The 23,398-nt window shown below is 39.2% G+C and overlaps 1 protein-coding gene across 1 annotated transcript in view; it reads right to left on the bottom strand.

Annotated features, from left to right (window-relative positions):
- The window catches only part of mrpl23 (mitochondrial ribosomal protein L23), a 47,777-nt gene extending 29,516 nt beyond the window's left edge, over window positions 1–18,261 (bottom strand). Inside the window, exons 1-3 of the mRNA XM_086072570.1 lie at window positions 18,148–18,261; window positions 16,404–16,526; window positions 2,248–2,330 (exon numbers count right to left, since the gene is read on the bottom strand). Of these exons, the coding sequence (XP_085928696.1) occupies window positions 2,248–2,330; window positions 16,404–16,526; window positions 18,148–18,164 (223 nt within the window). The 5' untranslated portion in view covers window positions 18,165–18,261. The remainder of the gene's footprint in view (window positions 1–2,247; window positions 2,331–16,403; window positions 16,527–18,147) is intronic.
- Window positions 18,262–23,398: the final 5,137 nt, after the last annotated feature.

The following is a 23,398-nucleotide window of genomic DNA, read 5'->3' as shown; positions in this document are numbered from 1 at the left end:
TGGGTGTGTAAATGTTTACAATTTTGGAAGTGTAAATTTAACTCTGAACTGGTGAGAACTATATAAACTCAGGGAAAGTGTTAAATTTAACACTATGGGAGTTAAATTTACACTTCGGATTTCGCTGTGTACGGTTTCACGCCACCAAATGTGCACTAACGGAGCCAAATTGACACTGTTGGCCACAATGCACTTAACAGACGCAAGGAAGTTTGCAAATGGGGACGCTGGCGAACCTTAGAAATGAACTCACTTTGCAATACCATTGTCATGTCAAATATGCACAATATATACACAGACTACAAACATTTTGCATTTCCACCGTGAATGAAAGATTGCCTTCATGACACTACAGGCACGCGAAGCTCACCGCGAGTGCTAAAATGGAACACACCAGCTGTATGATTCATTTTACCCGCGAAGAGTCAACGGCTAGTTGTCCTCACTCACCGGCCAGCTGAAGGCTTCCTGCGGTCTCTAAGGCCACCATACTCGAAGCTGGAGCCATGAACATGGGCCGGCCGAGTGAAGACTCCGTGCTGCGGCTAGCTTAAGCTCTTATTTAAGTGGATGTGCCATCTGCCACGACTAGCTTTTCTTTTCTTTTTTACTACAATCATTAAAAAGTAATCTACTAGTACATACAAAATTGTAAATATTGTTCAGTGATGTTGTAAAACACTATTATGCTTATTGTATATACTGTGTTTTTATGACTTTGGCGATGGCTGGAGCGCGCCACCTCTCCCTCGAAACCAGGATATGGCCGTGTGCAACGGTTGCACCTAATCCTAACACTATAAAAATAAAAAAAATAAAAATAAGCAGTTTCTTCTGTGGTTATTGCTTCAAGTCTTTCCGGTGCACTGCTGTTGATATAGGGCCTCCATAGTGATGCAACACTGCAACTGCAGTTAAAATATATTGCTGCCAAGCTGGAGCGCTGCAGCTGTGTTGAGCGATATCAGTCGCTCAGGCTGGAGGCGGCGAGCAAATTAGGTGGTGGCGGCCACCTCCAAATTTCTACATAGGAAAGACCCTGGCGTCAGGCAGAACAAAACAAACCAAGTGAGCCCAAATACAGTAGGTAGTGATGGGAAAATTAAGCTTCATGAAGCACTTGCGATACTTTTTGACTCCTCAAGATGGCACTCATGATTCAAAGATGCAATGCAAATGTAATCCATTTTCATTGCACTTGCCTTTATCTTTAAACCAAGAGCACCATCTAGAGGAGTCAAAAAGTATCGCAAATGCTTCATGAAGCTTCATTTTGCCATCACTAACAGTAGGAGAGAGATCGAGAGCGAGACAATTTGCGCTCTCATTATTGAAAAGTGTAACAAAGTATTCCACAAATTTAGCTAGCGCGGCTTATAGTCAGGTGCGCCTTATAGTCCAGAAATTACTGTACATACATATATGTTTATAAGTTATATATACTATTACTTTTTATATGTACATATTTAAATTTTTGTTTACATACACGATGTACCTGACATTACTACAGCTGTAATCCCAGTTCTGAGTCTCCAAATATAAACATTTAGTACAGTTTTAGTTTTCTATCCCTGTCCAAATCAAACTATCACTCATTACAAAAAGGCCTTGTTCAAACTGCCAACCAAAATCCAATTTTTAGGTTTGAAACTGGATGGTTTTTTCATAGTCTGAACAGTCACAAACCACATGAAATCAGATTTTGCGAGATGGATTGAAACCACATTCGACAGGTTGTTTCATATCCGCTTTGGATAGGATGTGTCTCAGTCTGAACAACTCCAAACACACAGATCGGTTTTGACTGTCCGTGACGTCACTTTATGCGACGCAAGACCCAATGGCGCCAGACTAGAGAGCGCTGTCAGCTGGCTGTCAGTACCCAATCAGTTCCACCTGCCCAACTGGTTCCTCGCATGTGTAAACGGAAATATAGTGAGTGTATGCTCTACGGTGGATGGAAGGATGGATGGATGGATGGATGGATGGATGGATGGATGGATGGATGGATGGATGGATGGATGGATGGATGGATGGATGGCGTTTAATTTTGAAGTATGCAAATTTCAAAAACTAAATGCTCACCATATGCAATATTTGTAGACTAAAATAATTCCAAACATATCACTTATCTTTTTAACAGACATAATCAATAAGTACCTACTTAATTAGATATTCTTGAAAGTTGAAACAGTGCTAATCTCTAGTCAGTAAATCTCTGGGATGTATTAGATTTAAATCACTCACCAAACTGTATCCTGGTGCGGACTTCTCCCACTGGAACATTGTATATCTTCTCCAGGTAGTTTTTGACGTCATACTTTGTCATTCTGACCACACATGCCAGTCCAACAAAAGGGAGAAAACCCCACAGGTAGATTCCAGAAGAGAGATGGGAAAAAAAAAGTTATACAAGGAATTTTTAGCAGTGTTTACAGGTTTATGTTTCTGTATAGAAGTAAATGAGGCTCAGTGACTTACACTTCCTTAAAATCTAGAACTGAAAAGAAAGCACAACCACAAAAACACTCTATAATTCAGAATTTATTCCTTTGTGGCATAAAAAGCCAGGAGAATAGAAATGTGAGTGTCAGTCTTCACCCAATTAGCTCTCTGTGTGTATTGATCGAGCACAGTGAAATCCTATACAGGAAGCAGGCCTGGCACCAGCCAATCTGCTGGTCCATTCAAGCTCCCGCTAGCCCACTGGGCAACATTTGAAACGTACTGCTTTGAGCAGAGGAAGAAAGGCTTTTAACTGCTAATCAATTTTAGCAAATTTGATTAGCCTGGTAGAGAGCACTTCCCAAATGCGTCTGACAAAGTGCTTTATAGTGACGCTGTGGTCTAACATAAGTACCTCGGATATGGCGTCTTCTATCACATTACACGCTTCTTTGATTGAGTGGGATGATGTGTATGCCTGAATTTCACAAGTATACAACACAATATCTTAAAATGTTGGAACAATATTAGGTGAGGCAAAAAACAACAACATTAATTCTGTGAACAGAACACAAAGACTCCTTCAAACTCAGTATGAGGTAATGTGTGTTTCATTCTAGACAAGGATCTGCCTTTTCCACTGTAATGGCATACTGTATATGCTGGCAAAAATGACTTATTTTTATCAAGAGGTGGATAAACTGCTCGGAATTGGAGAATAATTAAGACATATTATGACTATATTATGGCCGACAATTACAATGGCCTACTGTATACGGCATGCCACTGAAGTGTCTTTTGTACATCAATTTGAACAAAAATGTTAACAAGAAGGTATGTACATCGACACTTGTATCACATTGTGGCTTTTTATAGAACCGTACGTACGTAATTGTGGGTAAGGTTTTTCTAGAATAGTACAATACATGTTGCCACGTCGTGTTTGTATCTTATTGTTTTTTCGAGTGTATGGCTTGTTTGTAGTTTATAGTCTGTGTGACTAGCTGAATAATGAACATTACACTAAGGTCAGTTTGTTTTGTGATGCAAATTATTTATAAAAAAAAAATCTAATTCTATACCGTGATATATACCGTTACCGTGAAGGGATGCCGTTTATACTGTGATATGAATTTTGGGCCATATTGCCCAGCCCTAGGGTCAACATAGAAGCGTGCTTGCAGACGATCCATGCCAGTACTGCGTGTTTTTGTTCTAGTTTAAAAACATGCAGAGTTAACACCTTCGCTATGGAACTTGCAGAAACGACTCCAGACACTATGACCGTCCACATATGAAGGATGTTTTTTTAAATTTGTTTCCCAAAGCCAAAATCTCAGAGGAATAAATATGTGAATGGGGGCCAACTTGTGCGGACGTCCAAAAGCGAGGTGAAGCCTTTCACCTTCATATGTAGTAAACATTTTGTTGGGGGCCATGCATGCTCCTACAGATGACAATCCTGATCCCTTGCCTGTCCCGAAGAGGTAAGACATTTTCTTAAATTTTTTGTTTGCTGTTTGGCACTACCCTGACTGCCGGACGACAATAATGAATAACGAGGAAAAATGCTAAAATGGCTTTGCCACTGTTGGTCGGACCTGTCTTGCCTGATTTCTTTTTTGCCTTTCATATAAATCGTGGCACAGTGGCAACGGATAGCTTGGTTGAAACTGGAGAATGCCAGTCAGTTGCGTAGGATGATGTTATGAAAGAAAGGGGAAAAAATTTACCTCTGGGCGAGATTGGCTCTTTTTACCGTCTTTTTCAGCCATCTACACTCAAACCACTTCTTCAATTAAACATTAGTATGGTATTCAATGTCTATACCAGCGAATTTGGCACCGGCAACATCATTCTTGGACATAATTAGTAGGTTTAGCTAGGTAGACATCTCATTCATAGACTGTTTACATGGGTCTAGCATGACTGACCTGCCAAGTTTGACCCCCAAATTGAATATTAATTGGGTGTGGTGACGTGTATCATGTGGCACGCTATTGTTGAACACGGAATAGTCAGCCAAACAGTGTTCTACAAGGCACAATGGGCAAGGTTGCCCCCACAAAATGGGCTAATTTCAGCAAGACAAGAAATATGGGGTGTAAAATGTATTATAATTTTTGATCCTTGGGGTGTTTTCACGCAAGTACGGTATGTCACAAACAAGTTATTGAGAGTGAGACACTTGGGAACTGTTTTATATTGTGTAAAATGGTTATGTAGCTCTTATATCGAATATCAGGTAGGGCTCATTGATTAAATACAGACAGAAGCTAGACAAACGTGCTGCCTTTGTTTTGGCCCATGTGACACTATTTGGGTCAGAGTGTTTTTGGTGTGTTCCACTGTTCTGTCATATATACAGATTAACCTGCATTCTTTTGACAGACATCCCAGATGAAATTCACCCACTGCTGTGACCTTTCAATCTTTGGAGTGTTTCTAAAAGGCGGACTTAACTCACACTGAGCCAAGAAGATTAAGAGTATCAGTTCCAAGTAGTTCAGAGCGGTCTAATTACGCCGGTGTTCTGAAAGTACTAGGTAGGTGAAAGGGCAGTGTATAGCACAAATGGCATTTGATGACAAGGACAGTTAATATTATAGCTTGCGAGACCAAATAGAACAAGGGTGGGTGATTAATTTTCCAAGGGGCCACGTGAGAAACTGGACAGTTGTGGGGGGCCATGCCTATATGGCTAACCTTTACTGAGTTCCTTATTAATTTGGTGTGTTTATATAAAGCATTAAACTGTCTTGATTTAACAAGCTGATATTTGTATAGATATGGTAGTGACTGCAAACATTGCAAAATATTAATATTAAACAAAATTCCAAGCAGCAATTACAATTCCATACATTTTAAACCATTAATAAACAACAAAAATCATGCCCAAAATACGATTCATTTTTTTTAGAATTTTATATGTGCTGACATTTTGAGCCCCAATCGTCAACTCGTATCCATTCATAATCGGGACGCCTACATTTAGATTACAAGTATATTATTGACAGTCTGAATGAGAATGGGAATCTAAAATGATTTTTTTTATTTTAGTCCTGTATAAGAATATATACTGAAAATGGGTTATTTTTGAGAACTGGTTCCCACTAGAATGGAACCTCGATTTAACAGACGCACATAGCGTGTTTTGCTTTTTCGCTACTGGTCCCTGTCCACTGCAAATAGCAAGGATCCACTTTAATGCAGTCTTAAGCCTGGTGTACACACACACACATTTTTTTCAAATCTTAAAAGATTTTTTTTTTAATCTTTGGCAGACCCCACATACAAAGATAATAAATTTGGCATTTAACAGTTTTGGCCAAATTGTGTATGGTGTGCTCAGATAATCTCTACACAGCTCCCCACACACATAATGTTTCTATTCCACCACCGGTCAACAATCCAGTCCTCCGAGAGAAACATCTCACATGATCACATGTGACTTCACAACCACGAAGATGACCAGGCTCTTCCGGGTATGCGCCAATGTTTGCCGAATGTTTCCAAAGAGGACCAGATACGTGAGTGTTTTAAGGTAGTAATGTCTGCATGGAAATAATTGCTTTGGAAAATAATTAGTACCACCTGGGGAACCAACATTTACACAACAACGACATCAGGTAGGCCGCCTATCGCTCGAAGATGGCTGGGATAACCTCCATCACTCTTGCGACCCGAGGGAGAGAGGAAAGTATTCAGAAAATGAATGGATGCACATCGGGTAGGATATTAATTAGTTTTATTTATCAGTGCATTCTCATTCGTCATATCAGAGAACTTCTTTGATTGGCTACATTCCGTCACGTAACAGTCGATGTGAGTCAACTAGCTCAGGAGACCGCCGCTTCCCTCACACACATGAAGATAAATATCGAACACATTCATTATTGAAAATTGTCGACCCCAAATGGGTTTGGATTCCGGTATCAGGTCGAATCCCCTCTTATCACACCTCACACATAAGAATAATTTAATAAGACAATCTTATAAGACATAAGATTGTCCGGCGTTTGACATCCTTGGTTGGGAAGGGGCAAAACAGCCCAATTGTTTTTATGTGTTCATGTGCTTTAGCTTTGTCGTCATGAGTTTCTTTTAAATGATTATTTAAAAAAAGGATGTGGCATAACCAATTTGGAAAACTTTCTGAATACATTCTTAATTATACAGACACCATAGTAACACCTTAGATATTTCAGTCATGTCACTACATATTTTTGTAATAATGTGTTAATGTAAACATCCAACTCAAACACACGTGAAATCCAAATACATCATCAAATTCAATATCATAAATGTGAACACACTAATAATGCAGTGAATCACGTCACAGTGGTCCAGTGTAAAGAATGAAACCGGAGAGTTGTTTCCTGCACAGATGAAAAGCCAAAAAAGCCGCCAGACCATTGTCATTCCACCCTCTTGTCAGGTTTAGGTGGAGATAAGCAAACTCACTACCTCAACATTCCCATCTAACAGACAATACGTACACAGAAATTGCTCAACACTAAGTATCAAGATGATAATAGAGGACTTTGTCTAGAGGGACACCCACTGAGGAACCTGAGACTTGACAAGAGAAAGGACAGCTGAGAAGTTGAGAATATAAAAGCAGCGTGTGAAGGATAACATTTATTGTTTGGGGTTTGCTCTGACAAAAGAACAGAAATAGATCAAAGTGTGGACAGTACAAGTCACAATACAGAGATGGTCTGTATCTTGGCAAGTATAAAGGCAAACCAAGCTGCCGAAGATGCACTCTAATATATCTCAAAGGGCTTCAAAAATCTTGGCATAAAGTACAAAGTCAGAAAACACAACGCGAGGACAACTATACCTGTGGTAACAAGTATACTTCCTCTTAAACAAAGGGCATGAGTTGGCAATGCTTTAACAAGTCCCCAAAAAGGAATTCAATTTTAATTCCGACCTTCAGGTTTCAATGTTGCTCCCTCATCGAAGAAGAAAAACGCACATAGAAAACAAGTGTGGTTATATTAGTTTTTCCTCATTTCTCAAATTAATATCACTCGTGAAAAACCAAAAAAATTATTTTCTCATGTATTTGAAGACGTTACAAGTGCTTTGGTGCATCCATGAAAGTTATTATTTACGATTGTCTGCTGTTTCATATGTTGTTAATTCATTATGGCATATTGATCAAAATTATTTATGATGGGTCTCTGTTAAATTGTCTCACACCCAACTACGATCTGGTATTTGTTCATTGCAAGGCTCAAAATTCGTTTTTTCTTTGTGGAGAACTTTTGCGAAACAATTATTTCATTTGAGAAACAACTTTCTAAATTTGTGGAGCTATTTTTCCATGTTAATCCCAGGGACCTGAAACAAGGGTTTTTTTAATTAAACAATAGAAATAACATTTTGTTTTTAATATAATTAACTGTTTTTATTTACAAAATTCACATCCTGTATAGCAGCAAACTGTATTTTCTTGTTTAGAAGCAAGGCTAAATTGATATATATATATATATATATATATATTTTATTTTTTATTTTATTTTTTATCTACAGTAATGTCATTTTGAGAACATTTGTTGTGTACCTCAGAGGTAAAAATCATAAATCCGGACTCTCTTGTGAGAACAAACATAACATTACTGACATTATAAATATTTTATACTATATATAATATGCTTTTACCCTTAGAGACAAGTCATCCTGACTGATATACGGCATATCGTACTGTAATACATTTCCGGTTACGGTTCTGTCTAGCGTGTAGATATCTCAGGTGAATCTGGGTTTTCTCTAACCAAGGTAAACGTGTGAAGCATTAAAAACGTTTTTTTTCCTCCAGAAATGTTGTCCTTTTTTCCAGAAATTTTGTCCCAACCTCACATCAAAATTCGGAGAAATATCAAAATAGTTTTTCCCCCGCAACAGATAAGAAAATGGGGGGTTCTTCTTGGAAAAAAATTACATTTAGTAGAAACATGCATATAAACACAATCTTTTGTTTATTTCAAATAGCAATTGTTCTGTTGCTGTATGTTTAATTTATTTGTTCAAGTAAGAGGAACAATTTCAGCAAACATCGTTGACCTTATTTCATGTGCATGCCCAGTGTTAAAATATTTGACAGTGTGCCAAGTCAGCATGAAGCAGTAGCTACATTCGTTAATTAACCTGCTCATGTGACTCCCATGACATACAGAAGTTAATTAGCGTGAAAAGTGTTTCCAAGTTCCAACTTCACTCATGCATTCAGGAAGAGGAACACACAAACATAGACTGAACACCATGGTGATAGCGGCATCGTTTGATCCAACAGGTACAGTATTGTACAGCTGCCAGACAATGGTGACTGCTGTTAGGCTCAGTTTTCTCAAATCAGATTACAATGAGAAACCACAGCATGGTCTGGTTTCATAGTTATTAGTAAGCATAGTTGCATAAAATTTGACTGAGAAGTACAGTCGACTGAACATTCTGTTCAGCATTGTTTTTCAGTGTTTTGTGTATGCGTCTACTCTTTACCCATGCCAGGTGAGGGGTATAAATTGGGAATAAGGGGTAGTGGGAGGAAACCTAGAAATTTGATGATGTTCCTTCAAGAGCAAAGGGGAAAGGCTAACAGCACAAAGGTTTAAGTGCAATCTTAAGACAAAGAAATAAGTCTCTTTGGTAGGAGAACTCCGGTGTCCGGCAAAGAAAGTACCAAAGACAAACAGGTTGAATTTGTGTTACAAAAGACATTAAATACGTAAATAAAAAATTAGACTGAAAAAAAAAAGGGATGGTCCAAAAAAATAGGAGTTAAAGATACAGTCAACGGAAAAAAATAATGAAAATAATCAAGAAAGGGAAAGCAAAACATGGAAAGGTATTCCCCTGCTGAAGTAAATATGTATCAACACATGTACAATATAGACCAAAAATTAAGACACACCTCATTCAATGTATCAATAGTTTTATTCTCATTACTATTTGCATTGTAGATTCTCACTGAAGGCATCAAAACTAAGAATGAACACATGTGGAGTTATGTACTTAACAAAAAAAAAAAAGGTGAAATAACTGAAAACATGTTTTTTAGATTCTAGTTTCTTTAAAATAGCCACCCTTTGCTCTGATTACTGCTTTGCACACTCTTGGCATTCTCACCTCTGGGAACTCCTTCAATACTGTTGGAAAACCCTTTCAGGTGACAACTCTTGAAGCTCAGGGAATGCCAAGAGTGCGCAAAAAAAAAAAATCATCACAGCAAAGAGTGACTGTTGTGGGAAAAAAAAAAATATATATAGAATATAAAACGAGTTTTCAATTATTTTACCTTTTTTTAAGTACATAACTCCACATGTGTTCATTCACAGTTTTGATGCCTTCAGTGAGAATATGCAATATAAATAGTCATGAAAATAAAAAATATGCATTGCATGAGAAGTCATGCTCGATTAAGGTTTTTCTGGAGGTAAATGCTCTTCCAGTGGATAAATACCCCCTTAAAAAATAAATAACAAAATTACCCATAATTAACATGCATGCTTCTTCTTGTAATAAAACAAGCTTAAAATAGGTTAAATCCTCACATTTTTGGCCAACTTTATTAGCCAATCAAATACATAGCCTGTTAAAACCAAATAAAGGTTAACTTATCATCCATTGGAAATATTTGATGCAAGACAGAAAAACAAGCTGGACAGCACATAGCATATAAATTAGTGATGCAATGAACATTCGGCCAACGGAAATTTAATAAATCCATTCATCCATCCATCCATCCATTTTCTGTACCGCTTGTCCTCACAAGGGCCGCGGGGGTTGCTGGAGCCTATCCCAGCTGGCTTCAGGCAGTAGGCGAGGTACATTTAATAAAATTTTATCAAATTAGAGCCGAAAGAATATGGCCGAAATAGGTTGTAGGTCCCGCCGCACGCATCCGTGCCCGCCTCTATGAACTACATTGACTATTAAGTGCAATCGCACCGCCAGAAAATGCGCAACCCTCGTTTGATGTTTAATGTACCATTACATTTCAATTTATATTGTGCTTTGTTAAAATGCCAGTGCTAAATAAATATTTTATAATAGTGTTATAATTTTAATTAATTATAATCAATGCAATGATAGTAACAATTAGCATAATTTTTTCCCGGCGTGTCGGTTTTCGGCCAAGCATTTTTCATTTTCGTTTTTTCGGTTTCGGCCAAACATTTTCATTTCGGTGCATCCCTAATATAAATGGATTACATAGAGGGAGAGAGAGTGGTGAGGGTAGTTAAGACTTTTTTTTTCTCTCACAAGCAGCACCTTTGGAGAAACATCCTTATCAGTTCAAGTTTGCTGTGAAGGTGTGAAAGCGCTTTTGAAACAAAGGCCACATTGTGCTAAATACCTGAGAACACCAAGATGACCACTTCTCACTAACAGCTGTTCAGCATTACAACTTACTACAGCTTTCATAAACTCATAAAAAAGTTGGAATTTATATTTGATGTGTCATTTACTATCTGTCTATCTGATGCTTTTGTGTATGTATATGAATGTCAGTGTTTCCCACACCATGTTAAAACTTGGGCGGGCCACCCAAGTAGATTTCAAGAAAATTTAATACAAATATAATTAAAAACAACAACAAAAATGTGTCGCGACCACATATACCGCATGTAACATTATTTGAAGAGCACCTGTTATGTTTTAAAAGTATTATATTTTGATATTTTAAGCCCTTCCACAGTTAACTATAGACATATCATGATTAAATCTTACCTTTGACACCATGGCGATGTAATTTTTTATGAAATATTAGGTATTTTGCTGGCTATTTTTCTAACACGAAAGTAAAACGCCCGGTTCAGTAATACCCCGCCTCTCCCTGCGTCCTAAGCCGGCTGCTGCGCGCACCACCCACAAAACTCTGGAGAGCTGCGTTTGAGCAGTCCACTGAATGGTGTCTTCTTTAAATGTGGAAATTGAATGGATATTGAATTCTTCAACAAACATTTGAAACAAAACGGGTTCCTTCCCGGAAAAAGTCATAATGGAGGAGGAGGGGAGGAGAGGGAAGGAGCGAGAGAGGGAAAGAAAGAAAAGAAAAAGAAAAAAAAACAAGCCTAAGTAGGACACGAACCCAGGACCTTCTGCTTACCGGGTGAACGCACTAACCACTACACCATGCGTTCTGTTAGGTCCAACAGCGCAGAAATTTTACTAGTAATTTACACAGGTGTCAGCCACGGAACCTGTGAATTTAAGATGGCCGATTGGCATTGCAAATGTGAAGGAAAATTGATTGCTTTGAAATTGAATTCATTTGTACGGAATGTTTACTGACAAAGGCTACTTTTATCACTATCCTGTGAGCATGAAGGTCTCAGAGAAAGTGGCCATGTGTTTAGTCCATCATTAGGTGCGGGAGTGGGTCCGCACCTAATGATGTCATAGAGTGAGCGCCTGCTAGTTTTCTCAGGTTGGGAGGAGCTAGTGCTTGGAGAGCAGAATGACCTAGCTAAAAGCTCCAAAAAATTGACTTTTTACGTTACCGTCCCTTTAATTCTTTCTATATTTAATGTTATGAGGATGTCTTCAACATTTTTTGATACACTGCACTCTCATCCTCCTCCTTTTCTAATCAGTTAATTTAACACAATTTAACCACCCAATTAAAAATGAAAAAAAATGACCCAAATATTTTGACATGAATAAATATTCTGAATGTTAAGCGCATGTCTTACTTTAATGCATGTAGTTATGTTTGTTGCTCAACACAACCTGTGCTACCTTTGACATAAGCATCCGCTGTCAAGCTAAACATGTCATCTGCGATCAAAATTAATAGTGTGATTAATCTGCGTTAATACATGATTAAAGGTGCACGACGCAAGTTGGAGTATTACAATAACCATATTTTTCACCCACACGTTTCAAAAAGTTTATAATGGACAGGAGGCACTATTGTGGCACAATGGCTGTTGCCCCTATTTTCCTATAGAGTCGAATAATGATGAGTTTTTCGGGCGCGGAACTTAAGGTTTCTACCTGAGCGTGACGTAAGGCGCGTGCACGCTCTCTCTTTCTCGCTATTGTCCCCAGTAGCTCTCGCAATTGTTCACGCAAATTCACGGACAGCTAATTCAAGATGGATTTGAAGGGGCCTGCACCCGATAAGTCCCAATCACTTGTAGTGACTCCATACAAGACACAGAAGAGGAAAGTCCTGTCCAGTGCGACAAAAAGGGCAAAAAAATACTCGGACCAGCGTCGCGGGAGGACGCGGAAAAATATAGGAGCGGCGTTCATCAGGTGGAGAGACCGAAGAGCTACCCTGGGGATGAAATGGGACCCACAGCTAGCTGACTTCTTGCTAAAAAGGTAAGACTTCATCATGAAAATGTGATAGGGTCTATTTGTGATGAGCAATGCAGAATAAAACTACTGCACGGTCACTAAATAATGTGTCCGCACTCGGGCATTTTGCATAGTGAATGCCTGCATGCTAAGACGTTGCATGCTGTAAACCAATTGTAAGTGTCCAGCAAAGCCGACTTGCGTTTTATTGTTTATGTTCGGGTGTTGGCGCACCCCATAAAGCCTATGAAAAAAGTGATTCGCTCCATGTTGACATTTGTTCAATTAACTTGTAGGTTTGCTCGTACCGGAGAACTCGTGCACGCCTCTGGCCTCTGGCACATCGTTGGCTACCATTCCGCTTTTCGCCAGAGGGGTCGCAAATCTGCAAAAACTCAGTAACTTGCGTTATGCTCCTTTAACGCGATCATTTTTGGTGATTAATCAATGAGTTCATGCTTTAACTTTGACAGCACTAACGCAAACACAAAACCCGTCTTTATTTTCCCTCTACATCCCTCACCATCGACTTGGGAACAGTCCACCGTCTAGCAGTCGCGCTAACACTCCGCCTCCCATTTCTCGCGTAAAGCGTCAGTCAAACTTAACACATGCTAATTGATAGCATGAATTTCCAAAAACCTCCCAAACCGGATGTAAAACATTGGCAAATGGTAAATGGTACTTCACTTATATAGCGCTTTTCCTCCTTGTCCTCAAAGCGCTTTATACTTTGACTACTCATTCACCTCCTGATGACGCAGCATCATAAGCAACCGGGGGTTCTGTATCTTGCTCATTGATACTTTGCCCTGGTCACAATGGGCTGGGATTTGACCACTCTACCACTGAGCCACGCCGCCCCCAGAGGACATGTCTGGGCAAAAAAAGGACGTTTGGTCACCCTACTCCAGCAGCATGTACGTATGTCTATGCAAGGCTGCAAGCACTGCATGTTTACACATAAACCTGATTCCGATACAGCGAGAGCTGATCACATTTGGTCATGCGTCCATCAATAATTCAACGTGGGCCAAGTTTTGTATTGTGTATCACATGTTTCACACACCTTTTTGCCAAGCCTCTCTCCAAATTCCAGTGATTTACATCATGAGGATACACAAACACATTTGTGTCCACCTGGTGTGCGCACGCACACACACACACACACACACACACACAAAATTATATAAGCATTCTTGGAATTCGGCAGACAAGAGACAAGAGTCACATTAGTAGGAGGCCAAGCACCTGGATGAACAGATTACAGTCAAAAACCCACCAGAGACCCGTCTTAATCTTCTATTTTTCTCCCCAGCACAGGCTTCAGACCTCTCAGTTCTGCTAACCTCAGTGACCTTGGCTCACAGAGGTAATCAGAATGTACTTGATAACAACAATCTTCGGTTGTATTTCATGACATACAGTAACATTGCAATACGTTGCTTTGCAAATCTACCACACTCCCAAGACATGAGTTGGATGATTAAACCAGTAAACGTGTTTAAAAACAGAAGAGGACAGATAGCTTGTTGTGATGCCTTCATGCTAGTAAACTAGTGGACACACACACACACACACAGTACACAAAGTATGACTTACAAACATGTTCATTGCAGTCTACAGCTACTAAAATTACAAGCAAACTTGCTAACCGTTATGAAGAATGGATCCATTTCGGAAATGTTGCATTACATTTTTTAGCATACCCAAAAGAATAAAAAGTACAAGGTACTGTATATTTGGAATGCAGAGTTAGAATTTAAAATGGATCATTCATTTGGGAAATCAGGTGAGCTAAAGTCAAGGTCTGTATATCATATTCCAAAGGACATGGGTTTTGGAGAATGAACAATAACATTTTGCGTTCCTTCACTCTGTTGACGTTGGCGCCTAAACGTGACAAAAGTGTGACATCTGGCAGACAGTCGGACAGACAAATAAATCGTTTTGAATCTTCCACTATACTGCCCGTGTTAGCCATTCACAAGTCATCATTGCAACACAGCTCAATAAAGAGGACCCAAAAGGCGCTGAAAGAATTCTGGACAGCTGGCTGATGCATTTGACTTCTGTTATTAAGGTTGTTATACCATCTTGTGGCCATGATGTAAACTGCAGTTTATGTCAAAACATTTTTGGCTTTAAGTGTGAAACCATTTCATTGCGCTATTCAGTTATTCACACATATTTACATAGTAGTTTTGATTTATACTAAATACTTTTCTTAGGTTTCTTCCTTAGATTGTGATGCTTTTAAGGTTGTGTTGGTTATCGATGTATGAGAAACATGGTCCTGGACCTGTTTTCGATGTATCGTCACCTTGAATCACTTATGTCATGTTATGAAGGAGTGGCACAAATAAAACTGAACTGAAAGCAATCAATCCAACCATTCGTATCGCGTATCTTCATTAGGGTTGTGTGTGTGTTGGAGCCTCGCTGACTTGAGAGAGAGTATAATACGTATTAGGCATGGGTTGATTAATAGTTTGGTAGTTTAAGGTTTCAATAACCACCAATAGTGGCCGTCACTGGTAATTAGCTCTTCTTTTCTTTTTTGAAGGGGAATTTTAAGCAGGACACGATGTGATTGGCTGCTTAAAGAGTTGCCAAACGAGCTGCCTCTTTGAAGTTAATTGCCTCCTATTTACCCCCCCCCCCCTTCTCACTGAGCAGGGATGGGAGGGGGGCGCAGTTACGCATAGAGGAGGAGAGAGGAAGCAAATCGAAGAAGACAGTGCAAATATGAATGCCTTTTTGCTCTGTTGATTAACGTGCTTTGTCCTAAAACATACATTTTAAAAATTGGTGTCAGCAGGTACTAGTTAGCCCCACGGACAGCATGAGTAGCCCAAGTATCTGTTCTAAAAATAGCTCATCAGAGATTGGACACTGTGATGTAAGAATTTAAACAGAAGAATGATAACAATTATGTATATATTTATTTAACATTGTCCATGCTTCTTCTGTACCAAATATTCTATATTTTGATTAAAAATGAAGTAGATTGTGTTCAATCAAAATGTTGTTTTGATGTACCCAAATATTTCAAAAAAGGTCATTTTAAAGCTGTAATTGTAATACCGCGAAACAAAAATAAAAAAGCTGTCTAAAGTTTGGGATCGCTTTAAACTACAAAAGGATATAAAAAATTACGTAATTACTGTACTGCAAAGACAGGAACACAGGAATGTGAATGCGTGACCACAAGCCAACTGTCCAGCAAATACTATGATACAGTATATATGTTTTTGTTTTTGTTTGTTTGTTATTACTCAACAGCTAATGTAATACAATCTCCTTCAATCACCAGTTAGAACCCACTCTGTGGTGTTTGTAGACTACAAACTGTAGGGTATTCATTTTGCAAAGGATGCTTGTGTGGGCGCCTCTTTCATTTCACAAAGCGCTGCTCATCGTTTGGTGCTTTTTAAGTCAACTACTATTGAACAAGCTGAATCCTCATCACAGTACATCCCATAAAACATCTTTCATTAAATCGGTGTGCCCTGTTAAAGTTAAAGCTTCTTCAGCTAACTCATCTGAACAAAACTAAGAAATGAGTGGGAGTGTGCATACACACACACACACATGTAGCCATACGTAATGATCTCTGCAAGTAGTATAAGACTTACTCCATTGGGATGCGAAACTGGACAGTGTCAGGAGGCTGCTCTTTTCCAGGCCTCACCAGTGTCAAGAACCAGTTTGGTCTGAAGAATCTCAGCTGTGGGTTACCCAGCTGGTAGAAAGGATGTCTGCAAAGAGAACAATGTAAACTATTTTAAAAGGTTCCTGTAATGGAAAATTGACTTTTTAATTGCTGCGATTGGCCAACGACAAATCCAGGATGTATCCCACTTCTGGCCTAGAGTCAGATAGGACAGGCTCTAGATCGACCCTAATGAGGATTGGTGGGATAGACCACTGGATGGATGGATGGATTTTTCAGTGTTTCTCACAGATTTGAAATCTAGTTGGGTGGGTGGACTCAGGCAGTGGGGATGGGAGGCGGTTCGGACGGGAGGTGGGTCTCAGTCCTGTTACTACGTCTCATTTAGCCTCGCGATTCACAAGTGAGTGATGGCGAACTAACGTTGCATGCGTTTTTTGTTTTTTCTAAATATATTTTAAATACATTTTCTTGAAAACTTCTTGGGTGGTGGCCCACCCAAGTATTAACAAGGTGTGGGAAACACAGTTTTTTTAATCGCTTGTATAGAAATAGCTGGAAAAATGTTTCCAACATGAAATAATGTAAACATTGATATTAACTAATTTAGTGCATATTAATTTAAAAAAAACTGAACTATTAAAATCATAACGATGCCCATCCCAATATATCAATAAATAGATAGAAAATGCGTCCGCTACTTTAAGTAAACGGCAAATGCCACACTTTTACAATGATAGACAGCTGTTGTGGACCAGCTTCCACAACAAGAAGAGACCAAATAAGTCCGTCGTCGGGGCTCATATGTTTACCATTTCATATCTACAGCGGAGTGATATATAGAAATAATGTTTTGTGAAAATGAGGCAAGCCTGTTCAGCGTCTCATCTCACATAGACCTCTCCCTAACGATGACGTCACGTCATTGCCACGCGCATAAATGAGCCGTCTGCGTGGCTAAATTACTGCCACCACAAATAAATACGTTAAATTGGGAAACATTCCCATGACACATTTAAAAAACGTTATTTGTGCCATGGCACAGTGGTTTGGATTTGAATCACTGGTGTAAATTGTGGATTTTGGTTATGATGGGCAGTGCACTCAATTTCAAAGTTTTTTTTAATTGAAGGTAAAGCGTAGTACAAGTTTTGCAAAATGGCTACTCAACATTCACTCACTTTCTTTTAAGGGGCACACGGAATTAATTTACAGGAATGGACACACATTTTACAGAAATGAAACAAAAGATTCTAAAGCAACGGATTATTTGCAAGTAAGACAACTACACTATTTACCGTTTGGGGCAACTTGCTTTTCTAATCAAATTAGCAACAGATGAGTGTATCTTCACTATGTTGTGCATGTCATTGTAACCACAACACAGCCGCTTCTCTTGCTTGTTTTTAGCATAGCAAGATAACGTAAGAGACAGTCATGTTGTAAAACGCAGTTAAGATTCGATCATCATACGCGACTCCCTTTTTACAACACACAAAGACAACACAAAAACACGAAATTAGCACAGCGGATGGGTTAAATCGAACGGCAATGTTGGAAATCTTTCAGATGCTGATGCGAGCTTCATAAATAACCTACTGCTCGAGATGGAGACATTCGTGAGCTAAAACTGGGTCAGATGATTGTATGTGCGCTTGTTTTTCCTAAATAAATATATAAGGCGTATATAGAGCGCGATAACTTACATTAGTCTGACAGCCATAGTCGTTGTGGCTTGTTGTGTTACATAGGCTTGTCAAGTAGTTGTTTTGTAGTCTTTCCAAGGTTGTGTCAGCAGGACATGTGCGCGTACTTCCGGGAACAAACACTGCGCACGCGCACCAATCTGCACAGGCGCATTGGGTAACGCCAAGTTTACCTCCGCCAAGGCCTGCTGACATTACCTCTGTCTGAGTTTGAACATTTGCTTGGGTACAGCGTCGTGGTTACAGTGTGTGATAAATCCTGATATTTATGGGACCCCAGTTTATTTGGCACCAACGTTTTTGAAACACTGCATTTATCTTACAATTTTTGTTTGTGTTTTCAAGAAAAGCAGGAAATTACCGATCATTCGTCAAACTAAACTATCAACAGTAAACTTTATTACGAAATATTATTGAATATGCGACCTGTGTTTGGCGCAGCCAGCTAGTCCTGAGAAACCTGAGGTACATATACATACAGTACATTCTATTTAACAAATACTGCTGAGTAAATCCTTTACTAACAAATAAGGATATTTATATATATATATATATATAATTAATATAATTCTACTATGACTCTAATTGCAGTAACATTTTTGCAAATAATGAGAATTTTTGCTCAAGTACATGCTGTTTATGCCTACTGGTCAAAACCAAACTTAAAGCATGTAGTGATAAAACAAAATGTTACAAGTACAAGATGACATTTCCGAATTTTAAATAATTTAAAACTTGTTTTGTCTGTTATATTTGATGTTCATATCCTTTAATTCTGGAATAACTCTTGTACGGTACTTTATTGTAGTGTTTAATATTTTATTGTGCTTTGTTCCATTTTTTTGCCTTCAGAGGCATTTGTACCTGTTTATTCATTTTTCAATGAATTGCTATTCACATGATCATATCATAAAACATGGTGTATTTTTGGATACTCCATTTAGACTTGCTACTGTGATGCCCTGAATGGTGAGCATCAGAGGTCATGTTTTATTAAAAATAGTTAACACGTTGGAACGTTCCAACTGGCACATACGCTTCATTACATTATCACTCAGTACATGTAGAACTAAAGAGGGGGCAGCAGAGGGAGACTCTGATCCACTTCTCTCACAAAACATGCTTGAAATGTCATTTAAAGGAATGGCCGCTTAAAATAAACCACATGCTGTTATTTGAGGTGACAGGCTAATTGTTTCTGTTAATGTAGTTGCAAACTTAATCAAGGCTATATCGCTAAGTGGGCTTGAGCGAGGTACAACCTGGCCTGGTCTTCAGCTAGTCAAATCATTATAGAACATTTTTAGACAAATTATTAACTCTCTTGAGGTGTGAACTGATATTGGAATATCCCAATGCATGTGTATGAAGCTTCATTATTTAGATTTATTGGAAATGGTAAAGGTTGGCAGACCATCGATTTGTTGATATATTCTGTCCAGCTGAACCACATAACTTGTTTATTTTTATTTCTTTTTTTTTTATGTTTCATAGTACTTGTTGTCAGCAGTTTATTATTATTATTATTTATTTATTTATTTTACCTCCATTAAGGAATGTTTTCATTGGTCATACTGATTCTGGTGCTGTTTTGCCATTATCTTCTCAGAACTGCGGGCCCTCACATGCATTCTCTCGTGCCGTATTCATTCCAACCTCTGTCCACATCTTGATGTTATCAGCCTCTCCCTGGACTCCCCCTTTCTTCAACTTCTCCTTCGATGGTCATCCGTACTACGCTTACTCCCATTGTCCGTTCTTCTCCAACTGGGCTAACAAACTGTCTTTCTCTGTTACTTCTACCCTTTGGGAAAGCCGAGCAAGGAAAGCCTGGTAGGTCGCAGGGCTAATAAAACGCCTGTGATGGTAAATTATATCAATATATAATAAAGTAGTTACTGTGGAACTAAGATAACTCACTTTTGCTGAGCAGTCCACAAAGCTACACAGTGTTGTAGACGACCGTTACAAAAACCTGTAAGGGGACTGTTGCTCTCCTTACTTTCGAACTGGCTTCCATTTTAAATGTTTTTCTCTGAGAGATCAGTATTGCAGGTGTCATATTGTGTTTAATGGCCTGATAAAGGGCAGGGTATGTGACGCCCCTAAAACGCACACACATACGGCCTCTCACACTGCAAACACATCATGTGTGGTACTGGTAATTGAGAATAGTCCTCATTCCACTTGTACGAATTCCAATTTAACAAGCAATCATCGCAATGTTCAACAAGGAAGTGTAAAAATGAACATTTTACTGACAGCATTAGTCTGTGTGTGCGTGAGAGCACCAGAATGAAGGTTCAGGTCTGGGGCATTGTAAGGCGACTGTTTATGTGACTGGACAGAGGGAGAAAGTGAGAGAGGTGGCTCAACGGAAACAGTCCGGTCCACAGAAGTGATGAGCGGCCAAGAGTGGGTGCTTGGAAATTTCCCATTTTAAAGGCAGCCGGGGACAAATTGTTGGTGTTGAATATCCTGTAGAGAGAGAAAAAAGGGAAGTTATAAATGGAAGATCCAGACATGTAGATGGAAAGGTTGCAGGGAATAGTGAGCCCTCCTGTTTGAGCGATTCCCCCGAAGCCACTTTGCCTTCTAGAATAGCGCATCTTTGGCTACATTCACACTGCGGGCAAACGTGGTACAATTTAAGACATGAGACACAGTATAGCTGATGTTTTCATTTATGGGACACTTTCGTATGTTGTCCAAGCTCAAATAGATACTGCACACATCATGTTTTTTCAATTTAGCTGCAGTCTGACGGCATTGTATGGCAGCCCCTTTTTAACATTTAACTGCTAGACTGAATATGTCTTACAGGTATCTGTAATAAGTCAAAACATACCTAGTTAACTCCTCCTATCCAAAATGTTCATTTCAACATATTTTGCGAGGAGAACATGGAGCCCGGGCCACACATATACGGACTGGTATGGTGCAGGATTTATGGACTTAATTATATGTTTCTCAATAATATTACACAATGCAAATCTTCAACTTATACAATAAAAGATCACAGAACTCAAATTACACAACTGCTCTCTCTGATTTTATGGGCTTTGTTTACTCGGTGACACAGCCACTATAAGCCTTAGCACACGAGACCACAACAAACGATTCCTCATAGCTTTAACTATGGCACAAAAAACAACATCCTAGTAAATAGGAAATCTAAAACCAATACAAACATCATACAATGGAAAAACGTTGCTCTCGATCATGAATCTATATGGAAAACCTGCACTCCACCACCCTACACAAAGTAGAGTAATATTTACACTTGGAAGAGAGTAAAATAAAAAATTAGGAACACATAAATAAAAGTCACTCAAGGATTGAGGAAGAAACTCACAACCTTCATCTTGGGAGACAGCCAATCTACTCCCTGAGCCATTCAGCTCCTGCTGTGTGTTAGTATAACGCTTGTGTCAGCTGGAATCTTCCTAACTCCAAGCAGAGGAGACCAAAAATATAGTTTTTGGTTTCCTCTTGGAGATAAACAAACAGTAGGAGGGGCATAACTCGGGTGGTAGTGTGGCAGTCTCCCAAACTGAAGATCATTACTTTGTTTCTCAAACCTTGAGTGACTTTTATTTTATTTTTTTCAATTCTTTATTTTACTCTTTTCCAAGAGTAACTATTACTCTAAAACTGAGTCTATTTGGTCCCACTCTAAATAGAATAAAATTTATTCTAAATTGAGTCAAATATACGCTGCAGAATTTATTGTGTAGGTGTGTGTAGGTGTGTGCAGTTTCTTTAATAATGAGTATATACTGAGAAAAATAAGTGTACGTCACGACGCTGAATTCAAATTTGGCTTGATTTTTGAGGTGCTTTGCCTTTCAAAACGCTATTGCTTGCAAATGACAAACCGTATAGATGTCAAACTTAAACTACTTATGTCACAGATTTATGTCACATACTAATTTTGACCTAAAAGTGGGGAAAACACACTTTGATGGCATGTGACATTCTGGATAAAAAAAAAAAGTTAATTAGGAAAATGTAATGTCCTTATTTAAAGTATGCACACTAGCACAATATATATACTGTTAAAATATGTTGTAAAAAAAAAGTGTTACATATTACAGACTTTTATATGTTTGGGCACAGCTAAATATTGTAACAGTGTTGGTGAAACTTCCTTTCACACACACCATCATTTTACTCTTGCTCCTCTCTTACCAACACAAAATTAAGTGGTAGAAGATACGGACAGTTGAGGACTGTTTCCTCTTTTTTTTTTGTCATGCTGCGTGTTCACACTCTCTAAGGGAGTGGATGCATGCCACTCAACAGTCTGTGGCCTATTTATAACTGCATGGGATGGCACTGGGGGGGGGGGGGGGGTGGGTGGAGCCGGATGGTGTGTAAATTCAGATATCCCCCCCCCCCTCCCGTGGATGTTCCATTGAAGTCATAAGCTTGACCTCTAACCCAGGAGCCTGACCGCTGCAATGCCCATGTTGAACTTGAGCAGGCACACATGCATGAATGCATTATGCCGTGCTCCTGCCACTGACAGAGTTATGTGATGGATTAGGAGCTGAGGGGGATCTGACATACATAAACAGGGACAAGAGCAACTGATCTTCAAGGTATGTCAGCCAGCACCTCTTAGGACATCTGGTTGGAAGACCTTTAACATTGCATTGAAATCCCTGAGGCTCTTATTATTATTATTATCATCGGTGACATTATAATTATTCAGAGAGAAGTCCGACCTGTTTGGTGACAAAGAGGGAGGAAATGGCAAAGAGGGATTCTGAGCTCTGCCATTTTGTTGGAATGCTGACTAAGCATTCTGCCCAGTACTGGCCACTCACTAAACTTGCACTGATCTAAGGCACCCATACATTGTCGAGTTGCATGTGTCAAAGTGTGGTTCAGTGGCACCATGTTGACTCTGTGACTCCAGACACAATGGACGTTGACAGTCCGGATGCCAACGATTGCCACCTTGGACCAATCACAACTGCCAGCACCTACTTTGGGGCACACATAAACAACATTGTTGCCCTCAAGTGTCTTGCAAATACAAAACCATCACCACACAACAACTCTTGTTTCTACAATATACATTGATCGACCATGAACAAAAAATGATTTCACTTCAATTGCTGCTGGAGTCTGTCCCAGCTGTCTTCCGGAAGTAGGCGGGGCACACCCTGAACTGGTTGCCAGCCAATCGCAGGGCACACACAGACGAACAATCATTCACACTCATAATCACAGCTCGGAACTT

Source organism: Leptonotus elevatus, chromosome 4 (genome assembly GCF_054856555.1).
Source record: "Leptonotus elevatus isolate MCC_2025b chromosome 4, RoL_Lele_1.0, whole genome shotgun sequence".
NCBI lineage: Eukaryota > Metazoa > Chordata > Actinopteri > Syngnathiformes > Syngnathidae > Leptonotus > Leptonotus elevatus.
The sequence above is the reverse complement of the archived record's forward strand: the minus strand, read 5'-3'. Positions and strand labels throughout refer to the sequence as shown.